At 52.1% G+C, this 26,416-nt stretch overlaps 1 protein-coding gene across 8 annotated transcripts in view; it reads left to right on the forward strand.

Annotated features, from left to right (window-relative positions):
• LOXL2 (lysyl oxidase like 2) overlaps nt 1-26,416 on the forward strand; it is a 121,735-nt gene that overhangs the window by 26,134 nt on the left and 69,185 nt on the right. For all 8 annotated transcript variants that reach the window (XR_010409661.1, XM_045880025.3, XM_045880031.3 and 5 more), the window contains 3 exons: nt 2,119-2,522; nt 9,583-9,758; nt 23,921-24,132. Coding sequence is in view for 7 of the 8 variants with exons in the window: in XM_045880025.3 (XP_045735981.1) it covers nt 2,168-2,522; nt 9,583-9,758; nt 23,921-24,132 (743 nt within the window). In the remaining variant the exon portion in view is untranslated. The remainder of the gene's footprint in view (nt 1-2,118; nt 2,523-9,582; nt 9,759-23,920; nt 24,133-26,416) is intronic.

A 26,416-nucleotide genomic window follows, 5' to 3' on the forward strand; every position in this document is an offset into this window, starting at 1 on the left:
TTCTGGGGCCCCACATCCCAAGACTGCTTCCTCTCCTGGGAAACACCTGCAGTCCTTTTGAGCTAGTATTCCCTCTCTCTGAACTATGGAAGGACCAGGACACATGACCTAAGTACTCATCTCTTGCTATAATCCTCACTGTGGAATTCTTAGTGGTAGTCTCCACCTGGGTATGGTGACCACAGTCTTGAGATTTTAAATTTTTCACTTAGGAAATGCTCCAGTAGTCCTTACCATGTGCCATTCATTCAATCTTCATGACACTTCTGTGAGCTAGATAGTATTATCCCCATGTTATAGATAGGAAACACAGAGGCACAGAGAAGTTAAGTATTTGCCTGAGGTTGCACAGAAGGTAAGGATCAGAATGAGGATTCAAACCCAAGCTGTCTAGCTCTAGAGTCTGTGCGCCCCCCCTACTCTGCTGTCCAGTCCTCCCTTGCCTGAGGACAGGCCACTCAGCCCCTCTCCTGTTTGCCTCCCCTCTGTGCTAAGAGCAGACTGGTCTCAGCCCCCTGCACCCCTCAGGGACAGATGCCGTGAAAAGGGACGGAACTGTCCCCAGGCCGTCACTGGCATCGGGACCGTCTGTCGCTGCTGCTTGCAGAAACCAAAGCTCAGCTAAGGACAGGCCCTGCATGAGGGCTTTTTAAGGAGACTTTGCCACTGACCTCCGCATTCAGCAGCCTCGCCCGTCATGCGGTCCCTGGTACACAGTGTAATGAGGTCAGGGGTGTGGGTGTGTCTGAAGGCCTGGAGCCTGAGAGCAGAGCCCTAGGAGTGTGCAGAGAGAAGAGCAGCCCGTGTTAGTCAAACATGGTGTTCTTCCTGTGGTACTCTCTGTACCCGGAAGAGGCCATTTCTGTCCAGGTCAGTTAACGTCCCAAAGGAAGGAGGACACCACACACAGGAACGCCCAGAGAGTGCACACGGGACTCCTTCCATGCAGTGCTCTCAAGCTCCATACCTCCCCAGTGGCTCAGTCCCTGGAACCAGATCACCTTCTCGTTCAATAAACATGTCCGTGAACCTGTCATGTTTACTCTGGAGCAGCCAAAGAATGAGCTTCAAGTCCTGCCCTTGAGAAGTTTGTAACCTACCTGGGGACATGGAGGTGTCTGGAAAGGTTGAGAAGCATGTCTAGATGATGAGCCCACCTGGGAAGGAGAGAACCCCGGAGGCCTCTTCCGTAGGGATATGGCATGACGGAGGCGGGAACGGGCCTGGGCCCTGGGGATCCAGCTGTACAGAGGTGGGCAGGAAGATGGAGAATGTGCTGGATGCCTTCAGCTTGCCCTTTCCACCTGATGCCCTCCCTCCCCACCATCCCCTGTGCCCCAGGAGGCCTACTCATACAGGCTTGGCTTTGGGCGGCAGGGTGGGCTTGCCCAGTAGGAGATAACCGGAAAGAGAGCAGGAGACCAGGAGAGAGGGAGAGAGGTCAGGTATTTTTTCCTCCTACTCCTGTGGCTGTGGTTTGGCCTTAAGACCCTTCCCTGAAGCCACAGCTCCAAACAGGCTTGGCCGTTCTGACACTGGCCACCACTCCTCCCGGCCCCTCAAGCTGGCGCGGGAACAGCTCTCCTCTGGTGCCAGCCCTGGGTATCATGCTGTCTTTCCTTCGTTCCCCTGAACTCTGCTCACATCTCTGCGGATGGGCTTTTTAAGAGCTCTGCTCAAGGGGCGCCTGGGGGGCTCAGTCCATTAAGCGTCTGCCTTCGGCTCAGGTCATAATCCCAGGGTCCTGGGATCGAGCCCCGCATCGGGCTCCCTGCTCAGTGGGACACCTGCTTCTCCCTCTCCCTCTGCTGCTCCCCCTGCTTGTGCTCACTCTCTCTCTCTCTCTGTCAAATAAAGAAATAAAATCTTAAAAAGAAGAACTCTGCTCAAATGAAGTGTGAATGTGCCCTTGTGCCTGCCAGGAGGCCCACTGAGAAAAAGCATTTCAGAGCTAGGGAAAGGTGGGTGGGCAGAAGAGGTAGGGATTCACACACCTGTCGGCTGGAGTCTCAGGTGGGAGAAGAGAGGAGGTCGGGGTCCAGAAGGTGAAGAGCTTTAAATACTAAGCTGGACGTTTTGTAGACCCCCCCGTCACCTGCATCCCTCCCTGTCTTCCAGGACGCTGCCCAGCACCCCCTCGCTCGGGTCCTCCAGCCAGAGGCCGGGGATGGAGACGCGTGGAGGCTGGCGCCTCGGAGGCTGGCTGGCCCTGCTCTCGCTGCTGCCGTCACTGGGCCTGGCTCAGTACGAGGGCTGGCCCCACGACCCCGAGTACTTCCAGCAGCCGGCACCCGAGTACCCCCGGCCCCAGGTGCCGTCAGACGTGGTGAAGATCCAGCTGCGCCTGGCTGGCCAGAAGCGGAAGCACAGCGAGGGCCGGGTGGAGGTGTACTACAATGGCCAGTGGGGCACCGTGTGTGACGATGACTTCTCCATCCATGCGGCCCACGTCGTCTGCCGGGAGCTGGGATACGTGGAGGCCAAGGCCTGGACCGCGAGCTCCTCCTACGGCAAGGGGGAAGGTAAAGGCTCTGTGCTCTGGAACCGAGCGCTCGTGTCATTGGAAACCCCAGCAGGAGCGGTCCTGGTAAAGGAAGCTGCAGTTGCTGTCAAGTGTCAGGTCCCCATAATCCTGCCTCTGGACAGCCTCCTGGGTCTGGGCAGGAAGGTGGGAACAGACGGGTGCCGGGAAGGGGGCCAGGGTCCAGCCGTCCCGCTTTGCCGGGGGCTTTCCCGGTGTTAGCACAGGAAGTCTTGCGTCCTAGAAATGCCTCCTCCTGGCCCGAGCACACCGGTTGGTGACCCTCACTAAGGGCTGAAGTCCGTCTCTACACGGGGCCCCATGCACCCTGCCTGGGGGCCGCGTGAGCCAGGGGATGGGGTGCCTTTCTTCCAGTCGCCCCCTCCTCGAAGGGGTGCCTTTTGTTCTTCCGCACAAAGGCTCCCCATAGGCCAACGTTCCCTGACTCTCCCCAGTGTGCTGTTCATGTAGCCTTCACACTGTTAACACTAAGACGCTGTTCTGGGCTCATCCATCACAGGCACAGAGTTGCTCTGGGTTTTTCACTTTGGTTGGCCTACTCTTTCTTCCCTTGTCGAGTTCAAATCAATATATATTTTTTTTTTAAAAAAGGTATTTTGGTAAAAGCTTTGAATGGAGTGGGGGGCAGGTGCTGGAGCCCAGAACCCTGAGCTCAGTCCTTGTGGGGGGTGGGGGAGCAATGCTAACCTGTAATACTCTGGGTTTAAGGTCTGGGCTAGAGTCTAGGACTCTAACTTTTGGAAGCCTCCCAAGTGATCGTATATGTAGCCAGGTTTGGGAGTCATTGAAATAGATCATTATTATGGTCCCTTCTAACCCTTGCTTTCTGTTATTCTAGAAATTATAGGGAAAAGGGAGCCAATCTCATATGTATCTTACCTCCATGCAGTTGAATATGCTCTGTAGGAGTGACCAGATCAAGAGACCACACTTAGAGTAAAATGTTCTCTGAAGCCTACTTGGGGGTCCCTAGCAGTGACGAGATTAAAGCAGCAAAGATGAATTAGCAAATGCTGGGCCATTTTTTGTTTGTTTTTTGGTTTGTTGTTTGTTTTTTTTGAGAGGGGGAGGCAGGGAGGGGCAGAGGGAGAGGAAGAGGGAGAATCCCAAGCAGCCTCTACACCCAGTGCGAAGCCCAACATGGGGCTCAATCCACAACGCCGAGATCTTGACCTGAGCCAAAATAAAGAGTTGGACGCCCAACCGACTGAGCCAGCCAGGCGCCCTGCAAATGCTGGGCTTTTAAAGCCCACTTCCTGTGTTCTTTACAAAACTTTGGACATGTCAGAACACCTGGGTGGCTTAATCGGTTAAGCATCTGACTCTTGATCTCAGCTCAAGTCTAGATCTCAGGTTTTGAGTTCAAACCCTGCGTTGAGCTCCATGCCCAGCACGGAGTCTGCTTTAAAATGAAAAACAGAAACCTCTGGACATGTCTCCACACTTCTACATCTCCATGTATTCTGCTGGCTGAGTGATCCAGGGGTAACATCCATCAGGTTTGTTTTCAATCCCAGGCTCTCAAGCCTAGGTATTTTTTTTTTTTTTTAAGATTTTATTTATTTATTTGAGACAGAGAGAATGAGAGACAGAGAGCATGAGAGGGGGAGGGTCAGAGGGAGAAGCAGACTCCCCGCCGAGCAGGGAGCCTGATGTGGGACTCGATCCCAGGACTCCAGGATCATGACCTGAGCCGAAGGCAGTCGCTCAACCAACTGAGCCACCCAGGCGCCCCAAGCCTAGGTATTTTATAACAAATACTTTCCAATGACTATGGGGTTTTTCCAGTTTATTTTATTTACCACTTTATTTTATTTCTACTCAGACTTAAAGTCTACCTAACATCAAATTAGATGGGTGTGGTTTTTTTCCCATCCCAGTTCACCTGCACAAGTAGTGGGCATGGGGTGGCCGGGGAGGTGGGTTAACCTGGCTCAGACTTTGCCACCCAAGGAGGATGACGGGAGAAGAGTTCAAGGGAGCAGAGGGAGTGTGCAAGGGAGCAATTGAAACCATGGTCCCTGGAGTCTGGGTTGGGTAAGTAGGATGGTACTACGTAGGGGGCGACTTGTGTGGAGGGCTGCTGGGGTCACAGTCAAGGTGGAGATTGCAATACAAGAAAGAGCATGCTAGAAACATTTTTGGGGATGGGTGGAGATGCAGATGCATCTGAAGGGTTGAAATGGACATTGGGGAGGGGTGTCACTGCCGTTAATGACGAGGCCTAAGCTATGATCATGGGAGAGTGGCTGACGTAGGGCCAGGGAAAGATGCTGCAGAGAGAAGCTATAGTAACAAGAGGCCAAAGAGTCCTTGAAGGGTCATCTGGGTGGATATTGAAACCAGCAGGACTTAGGGAAGGAGAAATATCAAAGACAAAGGGAGAAACAAATGCTAAAAAAAATTGTCTCCCAGACTTTGAGGATTATGTTGTCTATATAAAGTGATACTTGGTTTTTGCATCATGAGAGGCCTTTTAAATACAAAGGTATTTGAATTCTTCAGCATCAGGTTAGGATTCTTTTTTTTTTTTTTTTTTTTTTAAGATTTTATTTATTTATTTGACAGAGAGAGCGAGAGAGCACAAGCAGGGGGAACAGTAGAGGGAGAGGGAGAAGCAGGCTCCCCGCCAAGCAGGGAGCCCGATGCGGGACTCGATCCCAGGACCCTGAGATCATGACCTGAGCTGAAGGCAGATGCTTAACCATCTGAGCCACCCAGGCGCCCCTCAGGTTAGGATTCTTAGCACTGGGTACATGTTGGGCCCTCCGTAAGTATTAGCTGATTAATTCATTTTGATTGAGGAGAATACTGAGAATACCTGGCAGGCAGTCCTTGGCATAGGGACCAGAGACCAGTGCCCTGGGCTGTGTGCCCGTGGAAGGAGTTTAACCTGCAGGTCAGCTCCGTGCGTGCCCTGGGAACACCACAGCGAGCACTTACTGTATCACCTGTGCCCCTGACGCGCAGACTGTAGTAATGAAGCCCCAGGAGAGCACCCGAGCCTCCCGGGTTTTCCAGCCTGGACTGTCAAGAGTTCTTTTCCCCTAAAGTGTCTCTGAGCTCAGGGAACTCATGGACCCCTTCAGAGGGTTCTAGAGGGGACAGCTGCTCTATTTCTCACCCTCTGGTTGGGTCTCACAGAAACCTGACCAGAGATGATTGCTCTCCTTTGCTTGTCTTCAGACCTGAGCTCAGATCTGATCCTTCCCCAGCGCCCCTGCACTGCCCCTCACCCCCCATTGTTCAGATCAGAGCGACAAAGCCAGCAGATGACCACAGTGGGGCCCCAGAGGTTCTAACTTGGACAGTTGTCCTGACCACTCAGGGAACACTCCGGCATTCAGATTTTCATTTGTGATCTCTATCTTCCAAATTGTTTATGGATTGGTTTATACATTTCTCCTTTCGTCAGGAGAAGCATTTCTTAGAGTGAATGAACGGACAGTAGAAATGAGGTTTGGCCTCTGATTGGCTGGCTTTTCATGTCCAAAGTTAGAGCCGCATCTACAATCCAAGTGCCGCTTTCCTAGTAGCTCTGAGATGGCGTCTACCGAACTGTGCCCGGCCCACCGTGCATCCCTGCAGGCAGAGCCAAAGCTGGCTGCTTTACAATCAGAATATTCTAGATGATAGGACGCATACAGGGAAGAATATTGTCATGAAATGAAGCTAAATTAGTATATTGTGCCCGGTGATGCTATCTTGGGCTATGTAGAAATTTACACTTCCACCATCTACGATAAAATACCTGGGGAGGGGGCATCTGGGTGGCTTAGTCGGTTAAGCGTCTGCCTTCGGCTCAGGTCATGATCCCGGGGTCCTGGGGTCGAACCCCACGTCAGGCTCCCTGCTCAGCAGGGGAGTCTACTTCTCCTTCTCTCTCTGCCCCTGCTCGTGTGCTCTCTCTCTCTCTCTCACTCACTCTCTCCCTCAAATAAATGAATAAAACCTTAAAAAAACAATAGTGAGAATCTGTCAAGAGTAGGATCATTGGCAGTGAGCTAAAGCTACTTAAGAAAACAGCTCTTTGGTGGAAGTTAGTTCACTTAGCATCCAGGGAGCTGATTTCCAAATGTTCCTTATCAAAGAGTAAAGCAGGCCAGAGAGAGTCATGGTTCCTTCAGCTGCACGCTGTCCTGCTTCCCCTCCCCTTAGCTGGGGTGGTTTCTCTCATTGCAGATGGAATAAGGGCCCCGCCTCTTTTCACCATCTCTGTCCCTTCAGCAGTTTTGCCACAGAATGTTCCAAAGAAGAGGCCCCGCTGCAAATGTGGAGGGTCTTTTTCGTTGCTAGTACTTAGTAAGACAAACATTGGTTTGTTGTCCAAGCAGCAATCGATTAGGGACCATATGTTTCCGAGGAGCTTGACGACTGGGAAGCGAGGCCAAATTGAGAAACCAGTTGGAAACCCTCAGGCCAGATGTTTTCACTCAGCTTGTTGTTCCCCACAGTACGTCTGAGGCGCTCTGGTTTGAGCCCTGACCAGCCATCAGTCACAGCAGACGCATCTCAGCAGGGCCCTGGAGTCAGGGACTAGCCCCACGTCCTCCCTGACCTCGAAGAACCTCAGATTCTCCTTGGTTTTCTCATCTCTACAATGGGAGTGTTTGTATCTGCGTTTTCCTTGCATCGTGGAAACAGCGGGATTCCATGTTTTTCTGATGAGTTGGAAGGAGGAAGGGAAAGGGGCTCGAACATGTACTAGGCACATACATTATCTCATCGAATCTCCATGGTGACCTGTTTCTTGGGGATCCTTGTTTTCACCTTAGAAATGGGAAACAGGCTTGGTTAAGTAGCTGGTCAAGTTACTTGGTGCCCAGGCCCAAGGCAGAGAGTCTGAGCCCCGGTTATCTGGCTCCATTATCCTGTCAAGTCCTGCCTAGAGCCATGAGCAAAAGGAGACGTTTGATTTTGTTTCCTTTCATTTTGCAGGGGCACTTACAAAGATAAAGTTTGAAAGCCCTTTAGCACTTTATTTTTTTTTTTTTTAAGACTTTATTTTTTTGAGAAAGAGAGCAAGCACGAGCCTGGGGGAGGGGCAGAGGGAGGGAGAGAAGCAGGCTCTCCACCGAGCAGGGAGGCCGATGCGGGGCTCCATCCCAGGACCCTGGGATCATGACCTGAGCCGAAGGCAGATGCTTAACTGAGCTGCCCAGGCGCCCCGCCCTTTAGCACTTTAAAAAAATTGATTTTTAATGGTGGTGAAATACACATAACATAAACTATGCCATCTTCACCATTTTTCAATGTGCTATTAGTAGTGTTAGTACATTCATATTGTTATACAACCAATTGTCATGCTCCCCCTCCCAGCCCCTGATAACCTCCGTTCGACTTTCTGTCTTTATGAACTTGACTACTCCAAGTACCTCATCTAAGCAGAATTATACAGTTTTTGTCATTTTGTGACTGGCTTATTTCACTGAGCACAATGTCCTGAAGTTTCACCCATGTTGCAGCCTGTGTTAGAATTTCCTTCCTTTTTAAGACTGAGTAATAGTCTCGGGGTATGTGTATACCACAGTTTGTCAATAGACACTTGGGTTGCTTCCAACTTTTGGCTATTGTGAAGAATGCTGTAATGCACGTGGGTGTGCAAATATCTCTTTGACACCCTGCTTTCCGTTCTTCCGGGTGTATACCCAGAAGTGGGGATTGCTGGATTGTGTGGTAACCCCATTTTTATTTTTTAAACATTTATTTATTGAAGTATAGTTGGCACACGTTACATTAGTTTCAGGTGTGATTCGAAAAGCATCGTGATTCGAAAAGCCCGTACGTTATGCTGTGCTCACCACGAGCGTGGCTACCATCTGTCACCACACAACGCTATTACAGTACCATCAACTATATTCCCTGTGCTGTACCTTTTATGCCCGTGACCTCTTCACTCCATTACTGGAAGCCTGTGTCTCCCACTTTTCATTTCTTGAGGAACCGCCATACTGTTTTCCATAGTGGCTGCACCATTTTACATTCCTGCTGACCATTAGTGCACAAGGGCTCCAGTTCTCTCAACTTTGTCAACACTTGGTATTTTCTGCCCTTTCGACAGTAGCCATTCTAATGGGTGTGAGGTGGCATCTCGTTGTGACAAACCCTCTAGCACTTTGCATGTTGAATTTTCTACTGAGTGCAAATCAGGTGGAGACACAGGAGGCAAGCAGAATTGCACAGGGTCTCCCAGCCCTGCCCTCACCTGACTTCTGGAACATGAGGGGGCAACTCTGTGGGTTAGTGTAGCAGGGCCATCTCTGAATCAGTGGCTGGGAAACATCAGGAAGAGAGAAGAGCACTGAATGGACCAGGCTCTGGGCTCTGGGGGTGGCCTTGCAGGATGAGCCGCCCTCTGAGCCAGAGCTGTGTGTCTGGGAAGTGGGAATGACTATCCCTGAGGCGTGGGGAGGTCAGGGGAGGTGATACATATGAAAAATGCCTTAAAAACTCCAAACCCTGGGTTGCAAAATAGCTTACACTTTCCCTGAGGGGTCAGAGTTCAGCCTCCGCTGCAGATGGAAGGTGAGTCTGGCCTGCAGCATGGTCAGTCTAACTAAAATTGCCATCGTCATCACTGTTACCTTGTTTGAGTAACGATGGGCCAACCACAAACAGGCACGTGCCCTGTATTATCTCTAATCTGTACACAGCCCTGCACTTGAGGTGTCTGACATGAAAGAGGGGCTTGGACCAAAGTCATATAGCTAAGTGGCTCTGTCAGAATGAAACCCAGCTTAGTATCCAAAATCTCTGCCCGTTCTACTAACCACGTGACATCTGGGCTCAAATCTGGTTTCTGTCCAAATCACATTCAATCTGGCACATCCCCAAATCGCATCAGCTGCCTACTCTGGAAAGGGAACCCAGATGCCCTAGAATGATATCCAGTCTCTCAAACATACTAAAAATCAATTGATGACCACAATAACTGCCAAAATTAGAGAAGAATTCTCTCTCTATAGATGACATTGGCGCCCCCAAAGACTCAAGCCAACTTTGACGCAGTGCTTGGTCTCTCTCTTCTCTGCTTCCTTCAGGGCCCATCTGGTTGGACAATATCTACTGCACCGGCAAGGAGGCCACCCTCGCGGCCTGCTCCTCCAATGGCTGGGGTGTCACCGACTGCAAGCACACCGAAGACGTGGGTGTGGTGTGCAGTGACAAAAGGATTCCTGGTTTCAAATTCGACAGTTCGTTGGTCAACCACATAGAGGCAAGTCCTGTGTTCTTGATGACTCCCACAATGAATATTTTCCTTCTTCCATGTAACTCAGTTCTCACCTACTGATTCCAGGAAGAGTGTGTGAATGCTAACGAGGGGACCCAAGTCAACCTGATTTGGGGCAGGGGGACTGAGGGGAGGATTTCTGGAGAAGGGGAGACCACCAGTGTGGAAAGGGCATTCATTCCAGACACAAAGAATGGCTTGGGTGAAGGCATAGAGACATGACGGGGTAAGTAGATCAGTACTGCCCAAGACTACAAGGTGAATGTGGGAGTAATGTGAAAGGAAGCTACAGAGGGTGGGCACAAAAGCCCCTCTGTGCTCTGCCCAGGAGCTTGCGGTTTGGGCTGGAAAAATGTACTAGTTATCAATTGCCGTGTAACAAATTACCCCCCAAATTTTGCAGCTTCAAACAATAGCCTTCATGATCTCACTTAGTTTCTGAGGGTCAGGAGTCCAGGAGCAACTTAGCTGGTTGACTATGATCACGTTCTTTCATGAGGTCACCTGGGGCTGGGGGCCCTGTCCCAAGCTGACTCATGTGGCTGTTGGTCAGCTTTAGTTCCTGGCCATCAGCTGGAGCCCTCTGGTCCTCTGCACACAAGCTCTCTCTAGCCTGCCTGAGTGTCCTTAAGACATGGCTGTCGTCCTTCTCCAGAGTGAGTGACTCGAGAGAGAAAGGGAGCAAAACATGGAGGCCACAGCCTTTCATAACCCAATCTTGGAAGCAATAGACCATCATTTCTGCTATATTCTGTTGGTCACATAGACCAACCATATACAGTGTGGGAGGAGATTACCCAAGGGTGTGAATGCAGAAGGTGGAGACCATCGGGGGCCATCTCGGAGGCTGGCTATCAAAGGACCATTGTTTCCAAATCTAGCTGGGGATCAGAATCACTTTTAAAAGCACATACTAGGGCCTCGCCCCAGACCTCCTGAATCAGAATTACCCCCAGGGGACCAGACTAGTTTTGAAAGTGCTCTCAGATGATTCTCATGTTGCCAGCCTGACCCAAGTCAGCATTTGGAAATGCCCAAAGGGCTTGTGACCCTTCTACATTTATGGCTACGTTTCAGAGTCAGATTTTCAATAAGTTCCCCACCCAAACAACAGAAAGGAACAAACATTTATGGCACTGCTTTACATACAAGATATGTGGGGCTTAGGGTAGCCGGAGTAGGCAGCCTCCTCAAGGACACGTTGGATGTCACCCCCAAGGCACTGTGAGATCTGCCATGAAGCCAAGCCAAAAGGCCTTCATTGTGCTTTAGCCCCCAGCTGACCTCAGAACCAGTGCTGAAGAAAGGCAACTTGAATTGCCCTATTTGGGCTCCAGAGGAAGTTCTCCCCAGACTGTAGTCTTTACATTTTCCTCTCATGACTCACACTGTCCCACTCTTTTCTCATATGTTCCTAGAGCACACTGAGTATGCTGGGAACTTGTCCAAGCCTGCATTATAGCAGGGAAAAGGATTTCCAGCTTTCTCTCAGCTGGCGGGATCAGACTGCTTCTAGCTGACACTCGTCAAATGCTCCTGTTTTATCTGGGAGAAGTAGAAGAGATTGTCAAGGAGCTAATGTGCGTTAGTGTTCCAGTTATTGATGACAGCTTCGCTTTACAGTAAAGTCTGTGATTTGGAGGATGGGGTTGTCCAGCCCAGTCTCACACGTTCCATCTCTGCTCCTTATGACCTCATATGGGATCATTAGCACCCACTTTCTGATGAGATTGGAAGCTCCTGGGGGGTAGGGGCCTATCTAATGCACCATTGTATCCAGTAGAAATAGTGCTAGGTACCTGATAGGAACAGTGTCTCCAACCCCTAAATTTTCTTCTTAGGAATGCATACCACAGATCGTCATCCCCATAGGGGAAGAATCTCCCAGAATCAAATATCAAATTAAACAGTGATAAGAAGCACATAGAAGCAAATCATTCCTTTACAGCATTGCCCTGCTTAATAGAAAAGTGACCTTATTTGTAACATCTTTAATGGGCCTCTGTTCAGCTTAGAACCTCAGGATAATACAGTTGGATTGTCAAGTGAAGATCCAGGTTTCCAGGTATAAGAAAGTCATTGATGATTTGAATAAAAAGAAGGTTGACCACCATGTCAGTGGGTTTTTGGGGATGGGAGAATGAAAAGACTTCATCCACCATTAGAAAAAATGATTCTGGGAAAAGGGCATGGCACTTTAACAGAAAAGTGTTTATTGAATCTGGCTCCTAGAAAAAGCAGACCCTTGATTGGGTAGAATAGGCAGAGAAATGACCCCCCCCCCCCAAATATAGTAAGAAGTACATTTTTATTCTGGAAGTGCTAAGAGTCCACCATAAAAGCTGAGTACTGTCTTTATTCTGGACCTTTGTTGGGTGTCCGCTGTACACACAGTGTGGTCTGGGAAAGAAAACATGGCCCTCATAACCTGAGAAGATGAGATGCATGCCTTTGGAAAGCTTGACAATCACTCCAAGGCAAGGAGCCTAGACCCTAAATGAATTTACGGTAACCCAGCGAGGACTACTGGGGTGGGGTGGGGGTGAGTGGTTTGAAGGGTGGGATGACTCCCACCGCCTCCCACGCTTTGCAGCTTCCTAGAAGGCCTCCCTCTTGCTGTCGTATAGTCAGGGTGGTTGCCATGAGCCACACTGGGAGTGTTCTTGTCCAGCCACAGACACAGGAAACTTTGAACTGATGAGCGGTCCCCTGGAACCTCTTCCCTTCGGTGTCAGCTGAATGTAGGTCATGAAAGGGCCCACATCTCAGGATGTCTGAGGAGAAACTTTGAGAGTTGCCACTCCATCTAGGACTTTGTGGTTAAAGCTCATGCTTACTGTCAGAGCTGGCCTGATGGGTGGGGAGCTGCCCAGACCACCTATAGGGATATTTGTGGGATGTTGAGAAGTTTCTCCGAAATACCTCATGTAATAGCCTGTGTCGGTAGCTGAAGTCATGGAATCGTCCCTCTTGGCTACAGAAATGTCCTCTATTAGATGTTTGTGGATGAGAGGAAGAGATGTAGGCTGGTGGACGTGCAGTTAGGTGGGGCCACAGTGCGATGACTAATGGTGCCGGGGAAGACTGCAGGTTAATCCGAGAACACAGCAGATGGTCTCGAACCGTAGTTCCTGGGGCCCAGCTCTGCCTCTCTAACAGCAGACGTTCACATGGAGATTAAAGTGGGCCCTGATAAAAGTTGTAGGGGACACAAAACTAGAAGGGATTGCTGGACTATAACATTATTGAACAAGGTTCAGAAAAACCTCAGTAAGTGGAGATAATAGGCCCAAACCATAATATATTAGGGATGAATAGAAGGTCCTATATCAAGGTTCATGGAAAAAAAAAAAAAAATCAGCCATAGAGTGAAAGCCAGGGAGAGTGACTGAAAAGCATTGATTATATCTTTAAAATCCCTGAAGGGGATTGGTTGACTAAAAGCTGTGTATAAGCCAAAGCTGTGATATGGTGGTAAAAAAAAGCAAAAACAAAAAAACCCCAAAACATGAATGTGCACTGATGCACTGAGGGAAGAATTCTTCCCCTAAACTCTTTGTTTTTAGATCAAGAACTGAGCGCAGGGTTCTTGGCCTCAAGATCTGGGGCCATCTCTTAGCTAGGTCACCCAGAGGAGGGACCAGCAGGACAGAGACAGGTCTGGAAACCATATCCTATGAGGAAATGAAGATATGGGGACAAGAAGAGAGAGAGGAGGGGAGCCGTGTGGGTTCTCTAAATATCTACAGTGTTACCATGGAGAAGATGTGTGATTTATTCTAACCCAGAACCAAGATGGGTAAGAAGGTAATGGGAGGAGATTTCAGCCCATTGTGGAAACTCTGTAACACTTAGGTCTGCCCCACGGTGCAAGCGGCAGTGTTCACAGCAAGCTCCCGTCACAAGAGTCATGCAAGCAGGAATGGGATGACCTCCTGCCAGGAATGTGCAGCCAGATTCCTACCCTGGGAAGGAAGCAGGATGAGGCGATTGCCAAGTTCCAAGATCCCTCCTTACTCTGCATTTACGAGAACACCCCCATCCCACGCAGGGGGCCCCCACAGCTGGCTGTCGGCAGTGCACACCATTGTGTGACTCGGCATGTCTCTCTCATACGCGCACATGCGCGCGCACGGGACGGATGCCCGCTGGTGTGCGTGCCCTATACCCTGGCCCTCTCCCTGCCTCTTCTCTGGGCCTGCCCAACCTTAGCCTTGAACGCAGGAGCAGACTTTTTGCCCTTATTCTTCCACATCCAAGTGTGAGCACTAAGGCCCTCCCTCGACATCCCCAGTCTGGGGTCCATAAATTCAAAAGTGGCCAAGAGTGGAGTGTGATCAAAAGGAGGTATCAGTTAATGCTTTCTCTGTGGCTTATGACCCCAGGTGCAAATGAGGGGCCTAATGAATGTGATGAGGACACCTCCCCCACCCTCCCATCCCATCTCTTCCCACCCTACTCTGACGAGTATGGCCAGGAGCTCTCACATCCATCCTCACTGAATCCTGGAGATTGGGGGCAGGTCACAGACCATTTGAGGTGACCCTCATAGGCTTGTGCCTTCTCCAGAGCACACTGGAATTCCCCAAGCAGAGAGTGGAAGAAAACCGAGCATCGGTCTAGACCAAGTTCATCCCACTTTGGAATGCCAGAGGCATGAGTCACTAAGCCCTGGGGCCTGGCTGATGAATTTCACTCAATGAGCTAACTGTGCTTCCAGTGGACTCCTCCATCTGCTTGGGGCATCCCCGGGGGCTCTTTGGCGCGTCATGAATTGCGATCTAAAGAAGGGAAGCAGCGCATCTCCTTCATATGAATGGCCCCACCAAGGGAGAGTTCACAGGTTTGGACCCTGAGCTACCTGTTGGCCAGCAGCCAGAACACTGGGCATGTCCATTCTCTTCATTAAGATGAGCTGGTTGAATTCTGTCCCTTCCAGCTAGGACAGTCGGGAAGCCAGAGTGGCAATGGTTTCTCCAACAAAATGACACAGCATGCACTCATCATTTACAAGGGAGTTTTAAATGTGAAAACTCAGATGCTTTCTGTCAAAGTGCTTAGCAGACTATAAAGTGCTGCAGTAGGTTAACCCTACCAATCTACCAACCTTGGTTCACGGCATCCAGAAAATTCACCAGGGAGAGTCTCAGTTCTCTGGTTTTCTGACACAGACTGTATAGTTACATCTTGCTCTGGAGCCTCTCTTAGACCCCAGAGTTGAAGGCAGGACCCCTGAGTTCCGGTCTGGCGGAGCCTGAGATTTGCAGCTGTGTGTCCGGAGTGTGTAACCCTTCCTGGGTCTCTGGACTGTAAAATAGCATTCTCATAAGGCAAATGAGTCGGAGGCCAGTCCTCAAAACCTTCTCAAAAAGAGGCAAGCAGGACCACAGCATGCAATGCAAAATACTGTTGTTTCCAAGCAAACGGATCTTTTTTAAACCTAGGAAACAGAGCCCCCACCAAACCTCCCAGGATTTCAGAGGCTCTTAACTTGAGAGGCTTTGCTTCCTGTCTGTGGCAGTGAACAAGTTGGAAAAAGCATTAGATAAGAAGAGATTACAAATCCAGATGCCCTCCTGAGTAGACCTCTCCACACTGGCTGTTTTGCACATTGCTAAGTCATGTGCTCATAGAAGGGCTCAAGGCTGGAGCCATGTGTTGTGAGATCAGGGAACATACAGATCTTTTCCTTTTCTTCACCCCCTCACACCACCTTCTTCTATACCCATTTTTTAAAGGCTTTTTGGCAAAGGCAGTTAGGTTACCAGAAATGATCGGAAACCGCCGGGCTGTGAGATTTAGTTGGGGCCCATCCCTCAAGTGGCCCCCAAGCCTCAGTTTCTCCTTGTGACAGGAGGCAGCCCTGAGGTCTGGAGAGACCACCAGGGGGACAATGAGGCCAGAGCTGGGAGAATCTGGGATCCCTACCCTCCACACTCTCACATCCTTCTGGAAGGGCACGGAGACCTGAAAAAGCGCTTTCTTCTCTCAACCACAGGAACTGAGGCTGGTGTGAATTCTTAAAATTCCAGGAGTCCAGGTTTGTATTAGTCACCCTCAGCTTCCAGGATGCTTCAAGGTTTCCCTCTCAGCAGCAGCCTTATCTCGCCAGCATCTGGGACCTCTAGGAAGGTCTGAGAACTTCCCAGCCAAAAGTGTCCCCCTGCCCCCACATCCCCCCCAGCAAAGAGTGGGTTCAACAGGTTGCACTGGGTGGTTTAGGAAAGAAAGGGCGTCTGTTCTCATCTGCAATTTCGAAGGTGGGAGTCCCTCCAAGCCTAAATACAGTCCTGCTTCCCCTGATGTCTGCAGGAGAGCTAGATGGCCTCCCTCTGTGGCAGGAGGAGAAATGGTGGCAAGTGGGCTGTTTGAGCCGGGTGCTCCAGCAAGGGCGTGAAGACCTGTGTGGAAGCCCACAGCCTCTGAATCCCTAGTCTCGCCGACCCGTTGAATAGGACCATCAGCCATAGCTGTGCAGGGTTCGTCTCATAGCTCACAGGGAGTTTGGGCAAAAGGATGTATGTGTAAGATCCTGTCTGGTGTTAACATTCCATGATTCTGTTTGTTGAGTCTCTGTGTGGTCAGGGCTTGCCAGCCATCACAAGGAACACAAGTTCCAGAGTGACCTGTTTTCCCAACTGAAAAAAGGTCATAGCATCTGAAAAGCAAAAGGGCATTTATGCGGGTAACAGAACAAGATATTTGAAATTGGGCACATCCTGACAAACCTGAGAACCTGGTTCCTGGCCAGGGTGTTGTTCACACAACTCTTTGAAAAGTACAAATCCGATTATAATTGTGTGTGAGGTGAAATAAGTAAATAAGCAACATTGTACTCAGCTGTTAGATGAAATAAGTAAGTTGCATTACCATGTATCCTAGATGAAATAAATGGACAGCATATGGACTCAAAGTTCGAAAGAGTGACTTGGATGGGAAATTTGTGGCAGTTTGGCAAGGGAGAGAAGAGAGAATGTGGAAGGTTAGATATGGAAGGGATGCAAGATGGGAGAAGTGAGCAGGAGACTCTCATTGCCCTGGCTGGGGGATCCGTTCTGGAGGACGGTCCACTCATGTGGCTAGGGTGGGGCTGCAGTGGACTGGAGGAGTTCGAATGAGTCACTTCAACCAGGCCGGAGGGGTCAGTGCCCCAAATCCACCCCCACTCCATCCCCATGAGGCTGTTGCTGAGTTAGCTGTATGGTGGATGTGGTCATGCATTCACATTTTAATCGAGCACAGGATGCGATGCAGGGCACTGGGAATAAAGAGACTGATGAAGTAGACAGCCTTGCCTTCCTGGAGATTACCGTCTAGTAGTGAAGGACAGTTCCACAAATTGTGCCTTTGTTACCATGGTGATAATTACCCTGAGAAAACAGTAGGTATCCCAGCTGGGAGTCTGGCCCGGGACTTGGCTGGTCTGTGGCCTCAGCGCCCCCCTGCTGGGTTGGAGGGACAGGTTGCAGGAGCACGTGTCCTGCCAGCTTCCTGCAGAGAGCAGGGCTCACTTGTTCTCCAAAGAAGCAGTCTCTCTTACCTACCCCAGCGCCCTCAGGTTGGAAAATGCAATACAGAGCCTCCGATTTTCCAGCAGCCTTATAAGGCTCTTGGTTTATAGGAGGAGGGCCCTGACGGACAGCTGGGCTTTTCCTCTGGTGGCTCAGAATGACCTCAGCTTTCCACACCACCCCCACCCAACTGGTGTCCGTCACATGGAGCCGAGGAGCAGCAATCACGGCGATGTCTTCTCTCTTCCCCTTCATCCATCTGACCCAGTGGAAGTCCCTGAATGTTACTTCTTACTTAGGCTCCTTACTCCCTGAATTCCCGATTTGATCATCAAAAGGAGGTAATTACAGGGGCGCCTGGGTGGCTCAGCTGGTTAAGTGTCTGCCTTCGGCTCAGGTCATGATCCCGGGGTCCTGGGATCAAGCCCCACATCGGGGGGCTCAGCAGGGAGGTTGCTTCTCCCTCTCCCTCTGCCTGCCGCTCCCCCTGCTTGTGCTCGCTCTCTCTCTGTCGAATAAATAAACAAATAAGATCTTAAAAAAAAAAGAGGTAACTACACTGTGGCCAGATTCTTCGATTACGACTTGCCTCATGCTGTTTACAGATGATACCCACTTAGCTAAACCATCTAGATGTGTGCTGAGGGTCAGATCAGCTTTTAATTCAGCTCAGTAACTCCCTTAGCATCAGATTGTGAGAGGCAAGGGAGGGTGTCAATAGCCCCGAGGAGAAGGGAGCGCACGGAGAGAGCATAGACCTTCTGCTTGTCCATCCGTAAGTCATACAAGTAGTACTTATGCTGTGAAGAGAAGCAAGTACTGCCTAGTTTATTTTGCATTAAACAAAGAATAAAGGGAGTCTTTATTACAGTTTTGGCTTGGGAGCTCAGTGTTCAGCTAAGACGAATTCCTGTAATCGGATTTTTAAAAATTATTATTGGTTCATTCCAAAAATATTTGAAGACCCACTCTGTGTCATGTCTGGCACTAGGGGCCGTGGGTAAGACAGAAATGAATAAGGTTCCGTCCTGCCCTCAGGAACTCACAATCCTGAGGTGGCAAAAACACATTGGAAGGATAAATAATCAGAGTACAAGGTGGTCAGGCTAAGTCAAGGACTAACTGAGCGACTCAGAAAACAGATGCACGGGGAATAAAGAAATCCAATCTCTGTGGACCAGATATTTGGGGAAGGGGGCTCCGTGGAGGAGATGGTGCTGTTTCCTGTCAGGAGTGACAGCAAGAGACTGGTGTGTCGGGTTGGCCTGTGTGTCCCTGGCCTCACACGGTGCCAGGAACACTCAGCAGACACGGTTCAAACGCGTGAATGACATTGTCCCTGTAGGGACTGTAGGTCATAGGACTCAGAGAGAAGGAAGGGAGAATTGCAGGGAGGTTCAGTGCTGGGCTTTAAGGAGTGATGTCCTGGCAGTGAGAGAAGAAGGTTGCTGGCTGGAAAAAGGGAAGGGAGGGCATGGTGTGGATCAGACCAGGGAGCCTAAGGCCTGGGGAGCCATGGGAAGGTTTGGAACAAGACATGACTACATAGTGGGTGAGGTGGTGTGAGAGGTGGACCGGGTCAGCGAGTCCTCCACCCCGGGGAGACACTCAGCCTGTGTGAAATGACAGAGTCCCAGTCATTTCACTCCCACGGTTCCCATTGCCACCTGACTGGCAGATGGAGATAGGAATGGGGCAGTGACGGAAGGCTAGACGAGGTGTCGCTGGGTGGCCGGGCGGTAGGCGTGAGGAGGGGAAGGTGCAGAACGCAGGTGAGGCTTGTGGTCTGCAAGCTAGAAGGGCGGGAGCCTGACTCGGTGAGCGGAGGAAAGGTTAAGGGTATCTTGGATGTGTTTGGTTTGAGGTGCTGAGGAAGGTGCTGAGCTGGTGGTTGGGAAAATGGATCTCCGTCTGGAAGGCCAGGTTTTGAAACGGCTGAATAAAGGCAGCTGAGGGCTTAGGGAGCAAGATGCAGGAAGCCATTAGCAGTAGACGGATGGGGCCTGCTAAGCAGACAGAGGTGGTGTGGAACCAGCCGCGCATTCTTGTTGGGGTGACTGCGTGCTCGTGCAGCTCACCACTGCCGTCCTCCCTCCTCGACACCTCTCCTGGGACGCCTTCTCAGGTGGGAGGGCCTGGGCTGATATTCAAGGACAACTTCTAAAGCAGAGGGAAGGAAGATAATTGGGCTAAGGTGGGGCCGTTACAAACATGCCTCCTGGAATGGGGGGCTTTGCACCCAGTGTCGAGCTTTCAAATTGTGAAGTATGTCTTTATAGGCTTGCTTGCCTTGCCTTGCCTTGCCTTGCCTCCCCCTGTATCTTTACCTGATGCAATCTTCAACTAGACTTTCAAAATTTGTGATTTTTCCTCATTGGCGACAGCCCCAGACTGTCACACTGTGGAATTTTTGCAAGTCATTCACACATGCTGCAAATGTGAAATGTCATGCAGACACAAGACTGGGAGTCCTGCCCTGGTGCTCCTGCACCAGCCTTTCTTTCCACCAGCCCCCTGGCTGAAGCAAGGCAGGCCCTCACCTCCCTGCACCTTGATTTGCCCTTTTGGAAGCGGCTGATCATCACTCTCAGGGCTCGAGCCCTGCCGGGGATGAGATGAGTTCTGAGTAGGACAAGTCTAGAAGGTTCTGTGAATTCCTTGGAGGAAGGCCTTGTTGGAGATCTGGGTGAACTCTTATCTCTGGCAAGAGAGACAGCATTCAGACTTTAATTTTAATTTGAAAATGTGCCAGATGCATTACCAACTTCTGGGCTGTTGGTCTTAATGTATAACCAGCAAGTCTAGAGAGCCCCTTGTGAGAAAAGAAAGAAAAATGTGTCTGTGTTTCAGTGTTTCACATCTTCTCTTTTTTGGAGTTGAACTTCTGAGGAAAAAAAAAATCTAACCCTTGTGGTTATGGAAGAGATTCCACAGCAGTGAAGTAAGGAGGGAAGTTCTGTGTGTCTGTGTGTGTTTTCCTGCACAGAAGTCTCTAGGCGGCCTATGGGAGCTCGTTAGCTAGCAGGGAGCCCTGAATGCGTGCCACGAAGGTTTCCCTGCTGCCCCCTGGCCCGAGTCCAAGAGCAGCTGGGAAGCAGTTCTCCCCTCACGTACATTCTGGTCTGACTCAGGGCTCCTCCCACCGGAGCACAGGATGGACTTCAAACGTGCAGGCCCCAAAGGGACCACCCAGAAGGCCGAGCCTCTGCCCCTGCCCCGTGTGGGTCAACTCAGTACCTCGCCCTGGACAGGGCATGAGTGGGAGGGCATCCTGGCTGGACAGGGGCGCAGGCACTCAGGTTGCCAGGATCCTGTGCGCTCCCCCCTTCCTCCCTGGCCCAGCTCAGAGAGCTCCTCACACTGCACTCCCTGCCTCTAGGTGGTTCTCAGGAGATAGAGTCAGCCAGTTTTCTTATCTGGAAAAGGGGATGGCAATAGCTCCGAACCACCCCATTCTGTTAGTTGAGGATTAAGTGAGAGAACGCACATAAAACACTCCTTATGGGGCTCGCACATGGAAGCTGTTGCTATTGCGGTTAACCAGATCTGAGTACAGATTTGGGGCTGGGGACACTGAGGGGGCTGGAGGCACAGGGGGCATCAGTCATGACCGGCTGTGGGCACCTCACTAAGTGATTGGGGCATTATTATACAGTCAAGGGACAGGATCACTCTGTGTTTTAGAAAGACCTCTGGTGGCTGGCCCTGTAGCAGATGGATGGAAGAGGGAGATGGACGCAGGGGCCCTTGCAAGAGCTGGTGGTGGTCTCATAGGCAGGGGCAGAAAGAGGAAGGACTGGAACCCAGGCCGGAGCACAGGCTTGGAGTCCGAACTCAGTCTTCACCCTTGTTTACCTACTTCCTGGCTCTGTGAGCTTGGAGAAGTTGCAAAACCTTGCCAAGTTTTCTCACTTTTCACCTGGAACATGGGTGCACCATCAGCCTGCTCGTGGGTTGTCATGGGAGTTGAGTGAGCCCAGAGCCTGCCGTGTACTCAATCGGTTGGTGTTTGATAAGTGAGGGCCCTCGCAGTTTTTGTTATTCAGAGAAGAGACAGAGCCCTGTGGTTGGGGCAGACGGAGGAACCCTTCGAGGTCCATTGAGGGCAGAGACTGTATTTTGTTGAACAAATGAATAAATGAATGACTGAAGTGAATTTGAGCCTGACGGAATGAGAAGGGGTTGCTTCCATGGAGGGAGAAAAGAAGACATTCCATTTTGAAGGAGCGACCCTGACCACTTTTCTAAGGCTTTGGAGAGAACAAGTCCCTCTCTGGACCTCTCCTGCACCGCATAGGTGCACAGACAGACTCACACAGACATGCAGAGACACACAGACCCACACAGAGACACACACACACACACACAGGTAGTGAGTTGGTGGAAGAATAAGGACAAGGACACTTTGCTCTAGTACTTTCTCCTCTCTAAACCTCGTTTCCCACATCCTTGAGCCCTCCTGGCTCCCCCCCCCCCCGTCACATTTCTGCAGAAGAGATGCCGCCTTGCATCAAGGCAAGGGTACGTGGGTCTGCCGTGTCCCCTCTCCCACTGTGGTAGCTGGGGTGCTGAGGGTCACATTTTACATCTCCCCTTAGTGAGCCTGCACTGCTGCCCCATGGCGCTGGGGGTGGGGGGTAGGGAAGGATCGGAATTTAACAAAGTTGGCCCAGGCTGCCTGCCCTGGAGAGTAACTTTCCTTCTGGGCATTATGCATTACCCACTGGAATTCCAGCCCCTCCTCCAGACGTGGGAAGAGGCAGGAGGGGGCTGGGCCACAGGTCGCTGCTCCAGAGCTCAGGCCCTTTCTTGGCTTGCCCCTGTCCACGTGTCTTGGTGGCACAGGTCCTGTGGCCCGAATGGAGGCTGTAAAGGATCCAGGATCTAAGCTGGCAAACATAATCCTGCCCCTGGCACTTTCCTTCCTCTCTGCATGGAAAGGAACCAGGGCCAAACGCCATCACTCCTGGCCCACATACTTTCCACTGCCTTGCCAGGCTATTGGAACAGGGCCTGGCTTTGCACCCTGAAGCCGGGGTGAGGAGACATGAATCCCCGGGCACCCAAATAATGGTTCTGTTCAACCTCGTGGTTCATTTGCATCCTGGCTGGACAGGGGCGCAGGCACTCAGGTTGCCAGGATCCTGTGCGCTCCCCCCTTCCTCCCTGGCCCAGCTCAGAGAGCTCCTCACACTGCACTCCCTGCCTCTAGGTGGTTCTCAGGAGATAGAGTCAGCCAGTTTTCTTATCTGGAAAAGGGGATGGCAATAGCTCCGAACCACCCCATTCTGTTAGTTGAGGATTAAGTGAGAGAACGCACATAAAACACTCCTTATGGGGCTCGCACATGGAAGCTGTTGCTATTGCGGTTAACCTGATCTGAGTATAGATTTGGGGCTGGGGACACTGAGGGGGCTGGAGGCACAGGGGGCATCAGTCATGACCGGCTGTGGGCACCTCACTAAGTGATTGGGGCATTATTATACAGTCAAGGGACAGGATCACTCTGTGTTTTAGAAAGACCTCTGGTGGCTGGCCCTGTAGCAGATGGATGGAAGAGGGAGATGGACGCAGGGGCCCTTGCAAGAGCTGGTGGTGGTCTCATAGGCAGGGGCAGAAAGAGGAAGGACTGGAACTGAGAGCTTTGGGAGGGAGCTTCTGTAGTGTTTGGGGGCAGATTGAGCACAGCTATCACTAACTCCATGGAGTCCCCCATTCCTCCCATCCCGCTTGGCCTCTCGAGGCCCCCTGTCCTTCTACCAAACCCCTGGGCCTCTGGGGTAGGCGTGGGGCAGGGACATTGCCACTCAGTGTCAGAGGTGTGGGGAGGAGAGCCCACAATGCAGTGTGGCAAGAGGCCGTCCCCCCCTTGCCCAGTGTCTTCCACTTCCTCCTGTCGGGGTCCTGACTCTTCCATCACTGCCTCAGAACGATGGATGGGGGTGGGGGTGGGAGTGGGGGTGAGGAGCGGGCTTCCCTAGGGCCTCAAGTCATTTGGAATCTTTCCTTTCCTTGCCACAGCCCAGCGACTGTGACCATCCCTACCTCCCTGCTGGGCAGCCCTGAGTCCCTCCACAAAGCTCCTCCCGCCCCTCTTCTCTCCAAGCCCTCCCCCTTCTCTCCTGGGATTTGCTCACTGAGGAACGCGGACCCCAGGGGATAATGTAGAATGCAAGGTGGCACCACCAGCCTTAAGATGGCCGGGGCTCATCTGCCTGACACTTCGATTTTACTGAAAGCTTAGTGGGGAGGCACACACATGCGGGCACATGTGTGCCCGGACATGCTTTGGAGTAAAATACAAACCCCGAATTGTTTTTAATATGGAACTTGAAAATTCAAAGAACGCATTCTCTCTTCTATGCTTATTTTGAGAACCCACAGAGGGAACGGCCGCACTCTGCTGTCCAGGCTTTTTGTAGGATGTAGGAGAAGCCGCTGGGGTCCTGGGGCTCTTCTCTGACTGCTCCTGGCCACTCCTACCCCCCCGCCACACCCCCGCCACCCCCCCCCCACACACACACCACTCTGCCGGGCCGAGGGCAGACGCAGGCTGCAGAGTGCCCGGCCTGCAGCCACCTCTCGTGGCCAGACCCGGCGAGTGAGTCCTCTGCTTTTGTGCCTCCGCCTTCCCAGAACCTGAACATCCAGGTGGAGGACATCCGGATCCGAGCCATCCTGTCGGCCTACCGCAAGCGCACCCCCGTGACAGAGGGCTATGTGGAGGTCAAGGACGGCAAGACCTGGAAGCAGATCTGCGACAAGCACTGGACAGCCAAGAATTCCCGAGTGGTCTGCGGCATGTTTGGCTTCCCTGGGGAGAGGACGTACAACACCAAAGTGTACAAGTAAGGGGGCTGCTTACTCCTGGGCTCTCGCCTGCCTGGTTCAGAGTCAACTCTGGCAGGGTCCCCCCTGCCCCACAAAGGAGAGTCCTTCCTGCCCCACGTCATGGCAGGCCCGCCCATGGCCCTCCAGCAAGCCTGCCCTTGAGAAACTCCTGTTCCTGTGGGAGACAGACCCCAAAAGTACGACGAAGGTAGGGTGAGGGAAGGGTGAGGGCAGAGATGAAGTGCAGGGTGCTCCAGCCCGGAGAAATCCCACCTCTCGGTGCAGACGGTCAGCACAGGGACCACAGGGGCCGAACAAGGACAGTACTAGCCAGGCTGGGCGGGGGGAGGGGGGCAAGGGCAGCACCAACTTAAGGAGACATGCCCACTTTTCCTCAGCAAATGATCATTCAGAGAAATCTGGACCTCTCAGGAGATTGAAAAATGGTTCGATTTGACTCAGTTACACCCATCCCAGTTAAACCTTCCAGTGCTGTTCTGGTTGCCAAAGTTAGCATCTCCCAGGGGGAAAGAAGGCGAGATACCAACGAGACTTAGAGTAACCTCCCCGAGGGGTGTCCAGTGAAGGGATTCGGCCCCCTGGCAGGCTGGCCGCCGGAGTACCTTGGCGGTAGTGGGGTCCTCCTCCTCCTCTTACTAGTGGTAGCGACAGTCTGTTTCTGAGTGCTTGCTATGTGTCAGGCTCTGCTGCTAGCCATCGAACCCTCCACCACCAGGAAGCAGGGCGCTGCTTCAGAGTCGAAGAAAGAAAGTCAGAGAGAGGCAGTAGAACTTGGATCCGAACACAGGTCTCCAGCTTCGGGGTCTACACTCCCAGAGAGTGTAGACTCACGGCACTGCCTCTCTCCTTTCAAACCAAGGACAGGGAATTTCAAAGTCAGGAGACGTGGGTTCCAAGCCAGGCTCTCCTTCCAGATCCCTGGGGTCGGGCAGGCTGCACCCCTCTGTGGGCTTGGCCTGGCCGCCTTTGGTTAGAGCCCCCAGTCCGCCACAGGGGTGAACGCGGGCAGCAGGGCAGGCTCACAACACCCTGGGGGCAAGCACAATGTCGATTCCCACCCTCCACCGCCCCAGACGTGGCCCAGACCTTCCTGGTTGCGCAGGGCAGCTGGGAGGAGGAGTGGTCTCAGGCCTCTGAGTCTGGACAACTCCCTCCATCTGGTCAGCTCCTTCCCTGGGGACACCTTCTCAGTTTTTCCGACCCATTGGAGCCAAGAAAAGCGAACCCCTCCCCTGGCTGGCCCCACCACAGCCCCCAGCCCAGTGCTAGGAGTGGGGAAGGCTGCCAGCAGACCAAAGCCAGGCAGCACATGGCTTGTTCAGATGGCCTTTGAAAGCCATCTCCGCAACTGAGGATGGTCCTGAGTCTTCTTCCTGCTTTTGAGGAGGGGTCTCAGCTCTGTTTTGGCAGCTTCGCTCCAGGCGATCCTCTCTCGTGGGCTGGGCTGCATTGGAAACCCTCTCCTTGCTCCACCCACCCCTGTGTCCAGTTTCCTGTTCACATTGGGACAGGAAAAGGCCCCCAGGGCTGGGAGGCATCCAAGGCAGTGGTGGTGGGTGGTGTTCTCAGCCAAGTTGGGAGATGATAAACTGACTACTGAAAACCAGCTCGATTCCTGACCTCTGGCCAGAGAGGCAGGAGGGCGGGCGCTAAACCTTGTAGGCTTGTGTTATGTCAGCCTCTGAGACTCAGCTGACAGTTGGGCCCCAAAAGAGAAAGACACAGTGGGAAGCGTCTGCCTCGGTGGTGCTGTTCGGGGCTGTAATGGCAGCCGGCTGGAGGAAGCTCTTAGTGATGAGCTGGGTCTCCCAGGGCGTAGGGTGGCCTCAGACATCACCTGGCGCAAGCCCTACGTCTGCACAGAAGGAGACGCAGGCCTGCGGGGCAGGGCACTCAGGGGTCCCAGAGCCCCCCCGCCGGAGCCCGCGGGGGAGCCCAGGTGTGTTCTCCACACCGCGCCCCCTTCAGCCCCTGCTCTTGCTCTGCTCCGCCCCAGAGGCAGGGCCTATCTACGCAGCACAGGCCCCCACCACAGGGGCCTGTTAAGTCTGGGAGCTGGGCCGGGCTGGCCTGGGGACAGGGGGTCTGGGAGCCGTGCTGAGAGGCTGTGGAACAGCAGAGGCCTGGGAGCCGAGTGAGGGCCACCCTGCATCTGGGCCTTCCAGGAGCAGCTTTCGCCAGCTCCCTTTGACCCTTCCCACAGCCTGTCCCTGCTGTTGCTGACATCCCTCAGTCCCAGGGAGGCCCTTCACCCTAGGAAGGAGATTGTTTCCAAAGTGA

This window comes from Mirounga angustirostris, unplaced genomic scaffold (assembly GCF_029215605.1).
Source record: "Mirounga angustirostris isolate CCGP_5_RB_7025 unplaced genomic scaffold, mMirAng1.0.hap1 SCAF_2, whole genome shotgun sequence".
Taxonomy (NCBI): domain Eukaryota; kingdom Metazoa; phylum Chordata; class Mammalia; order Carnivora; family Phocidae; genus Mirounga; species Mirounga angustirostris.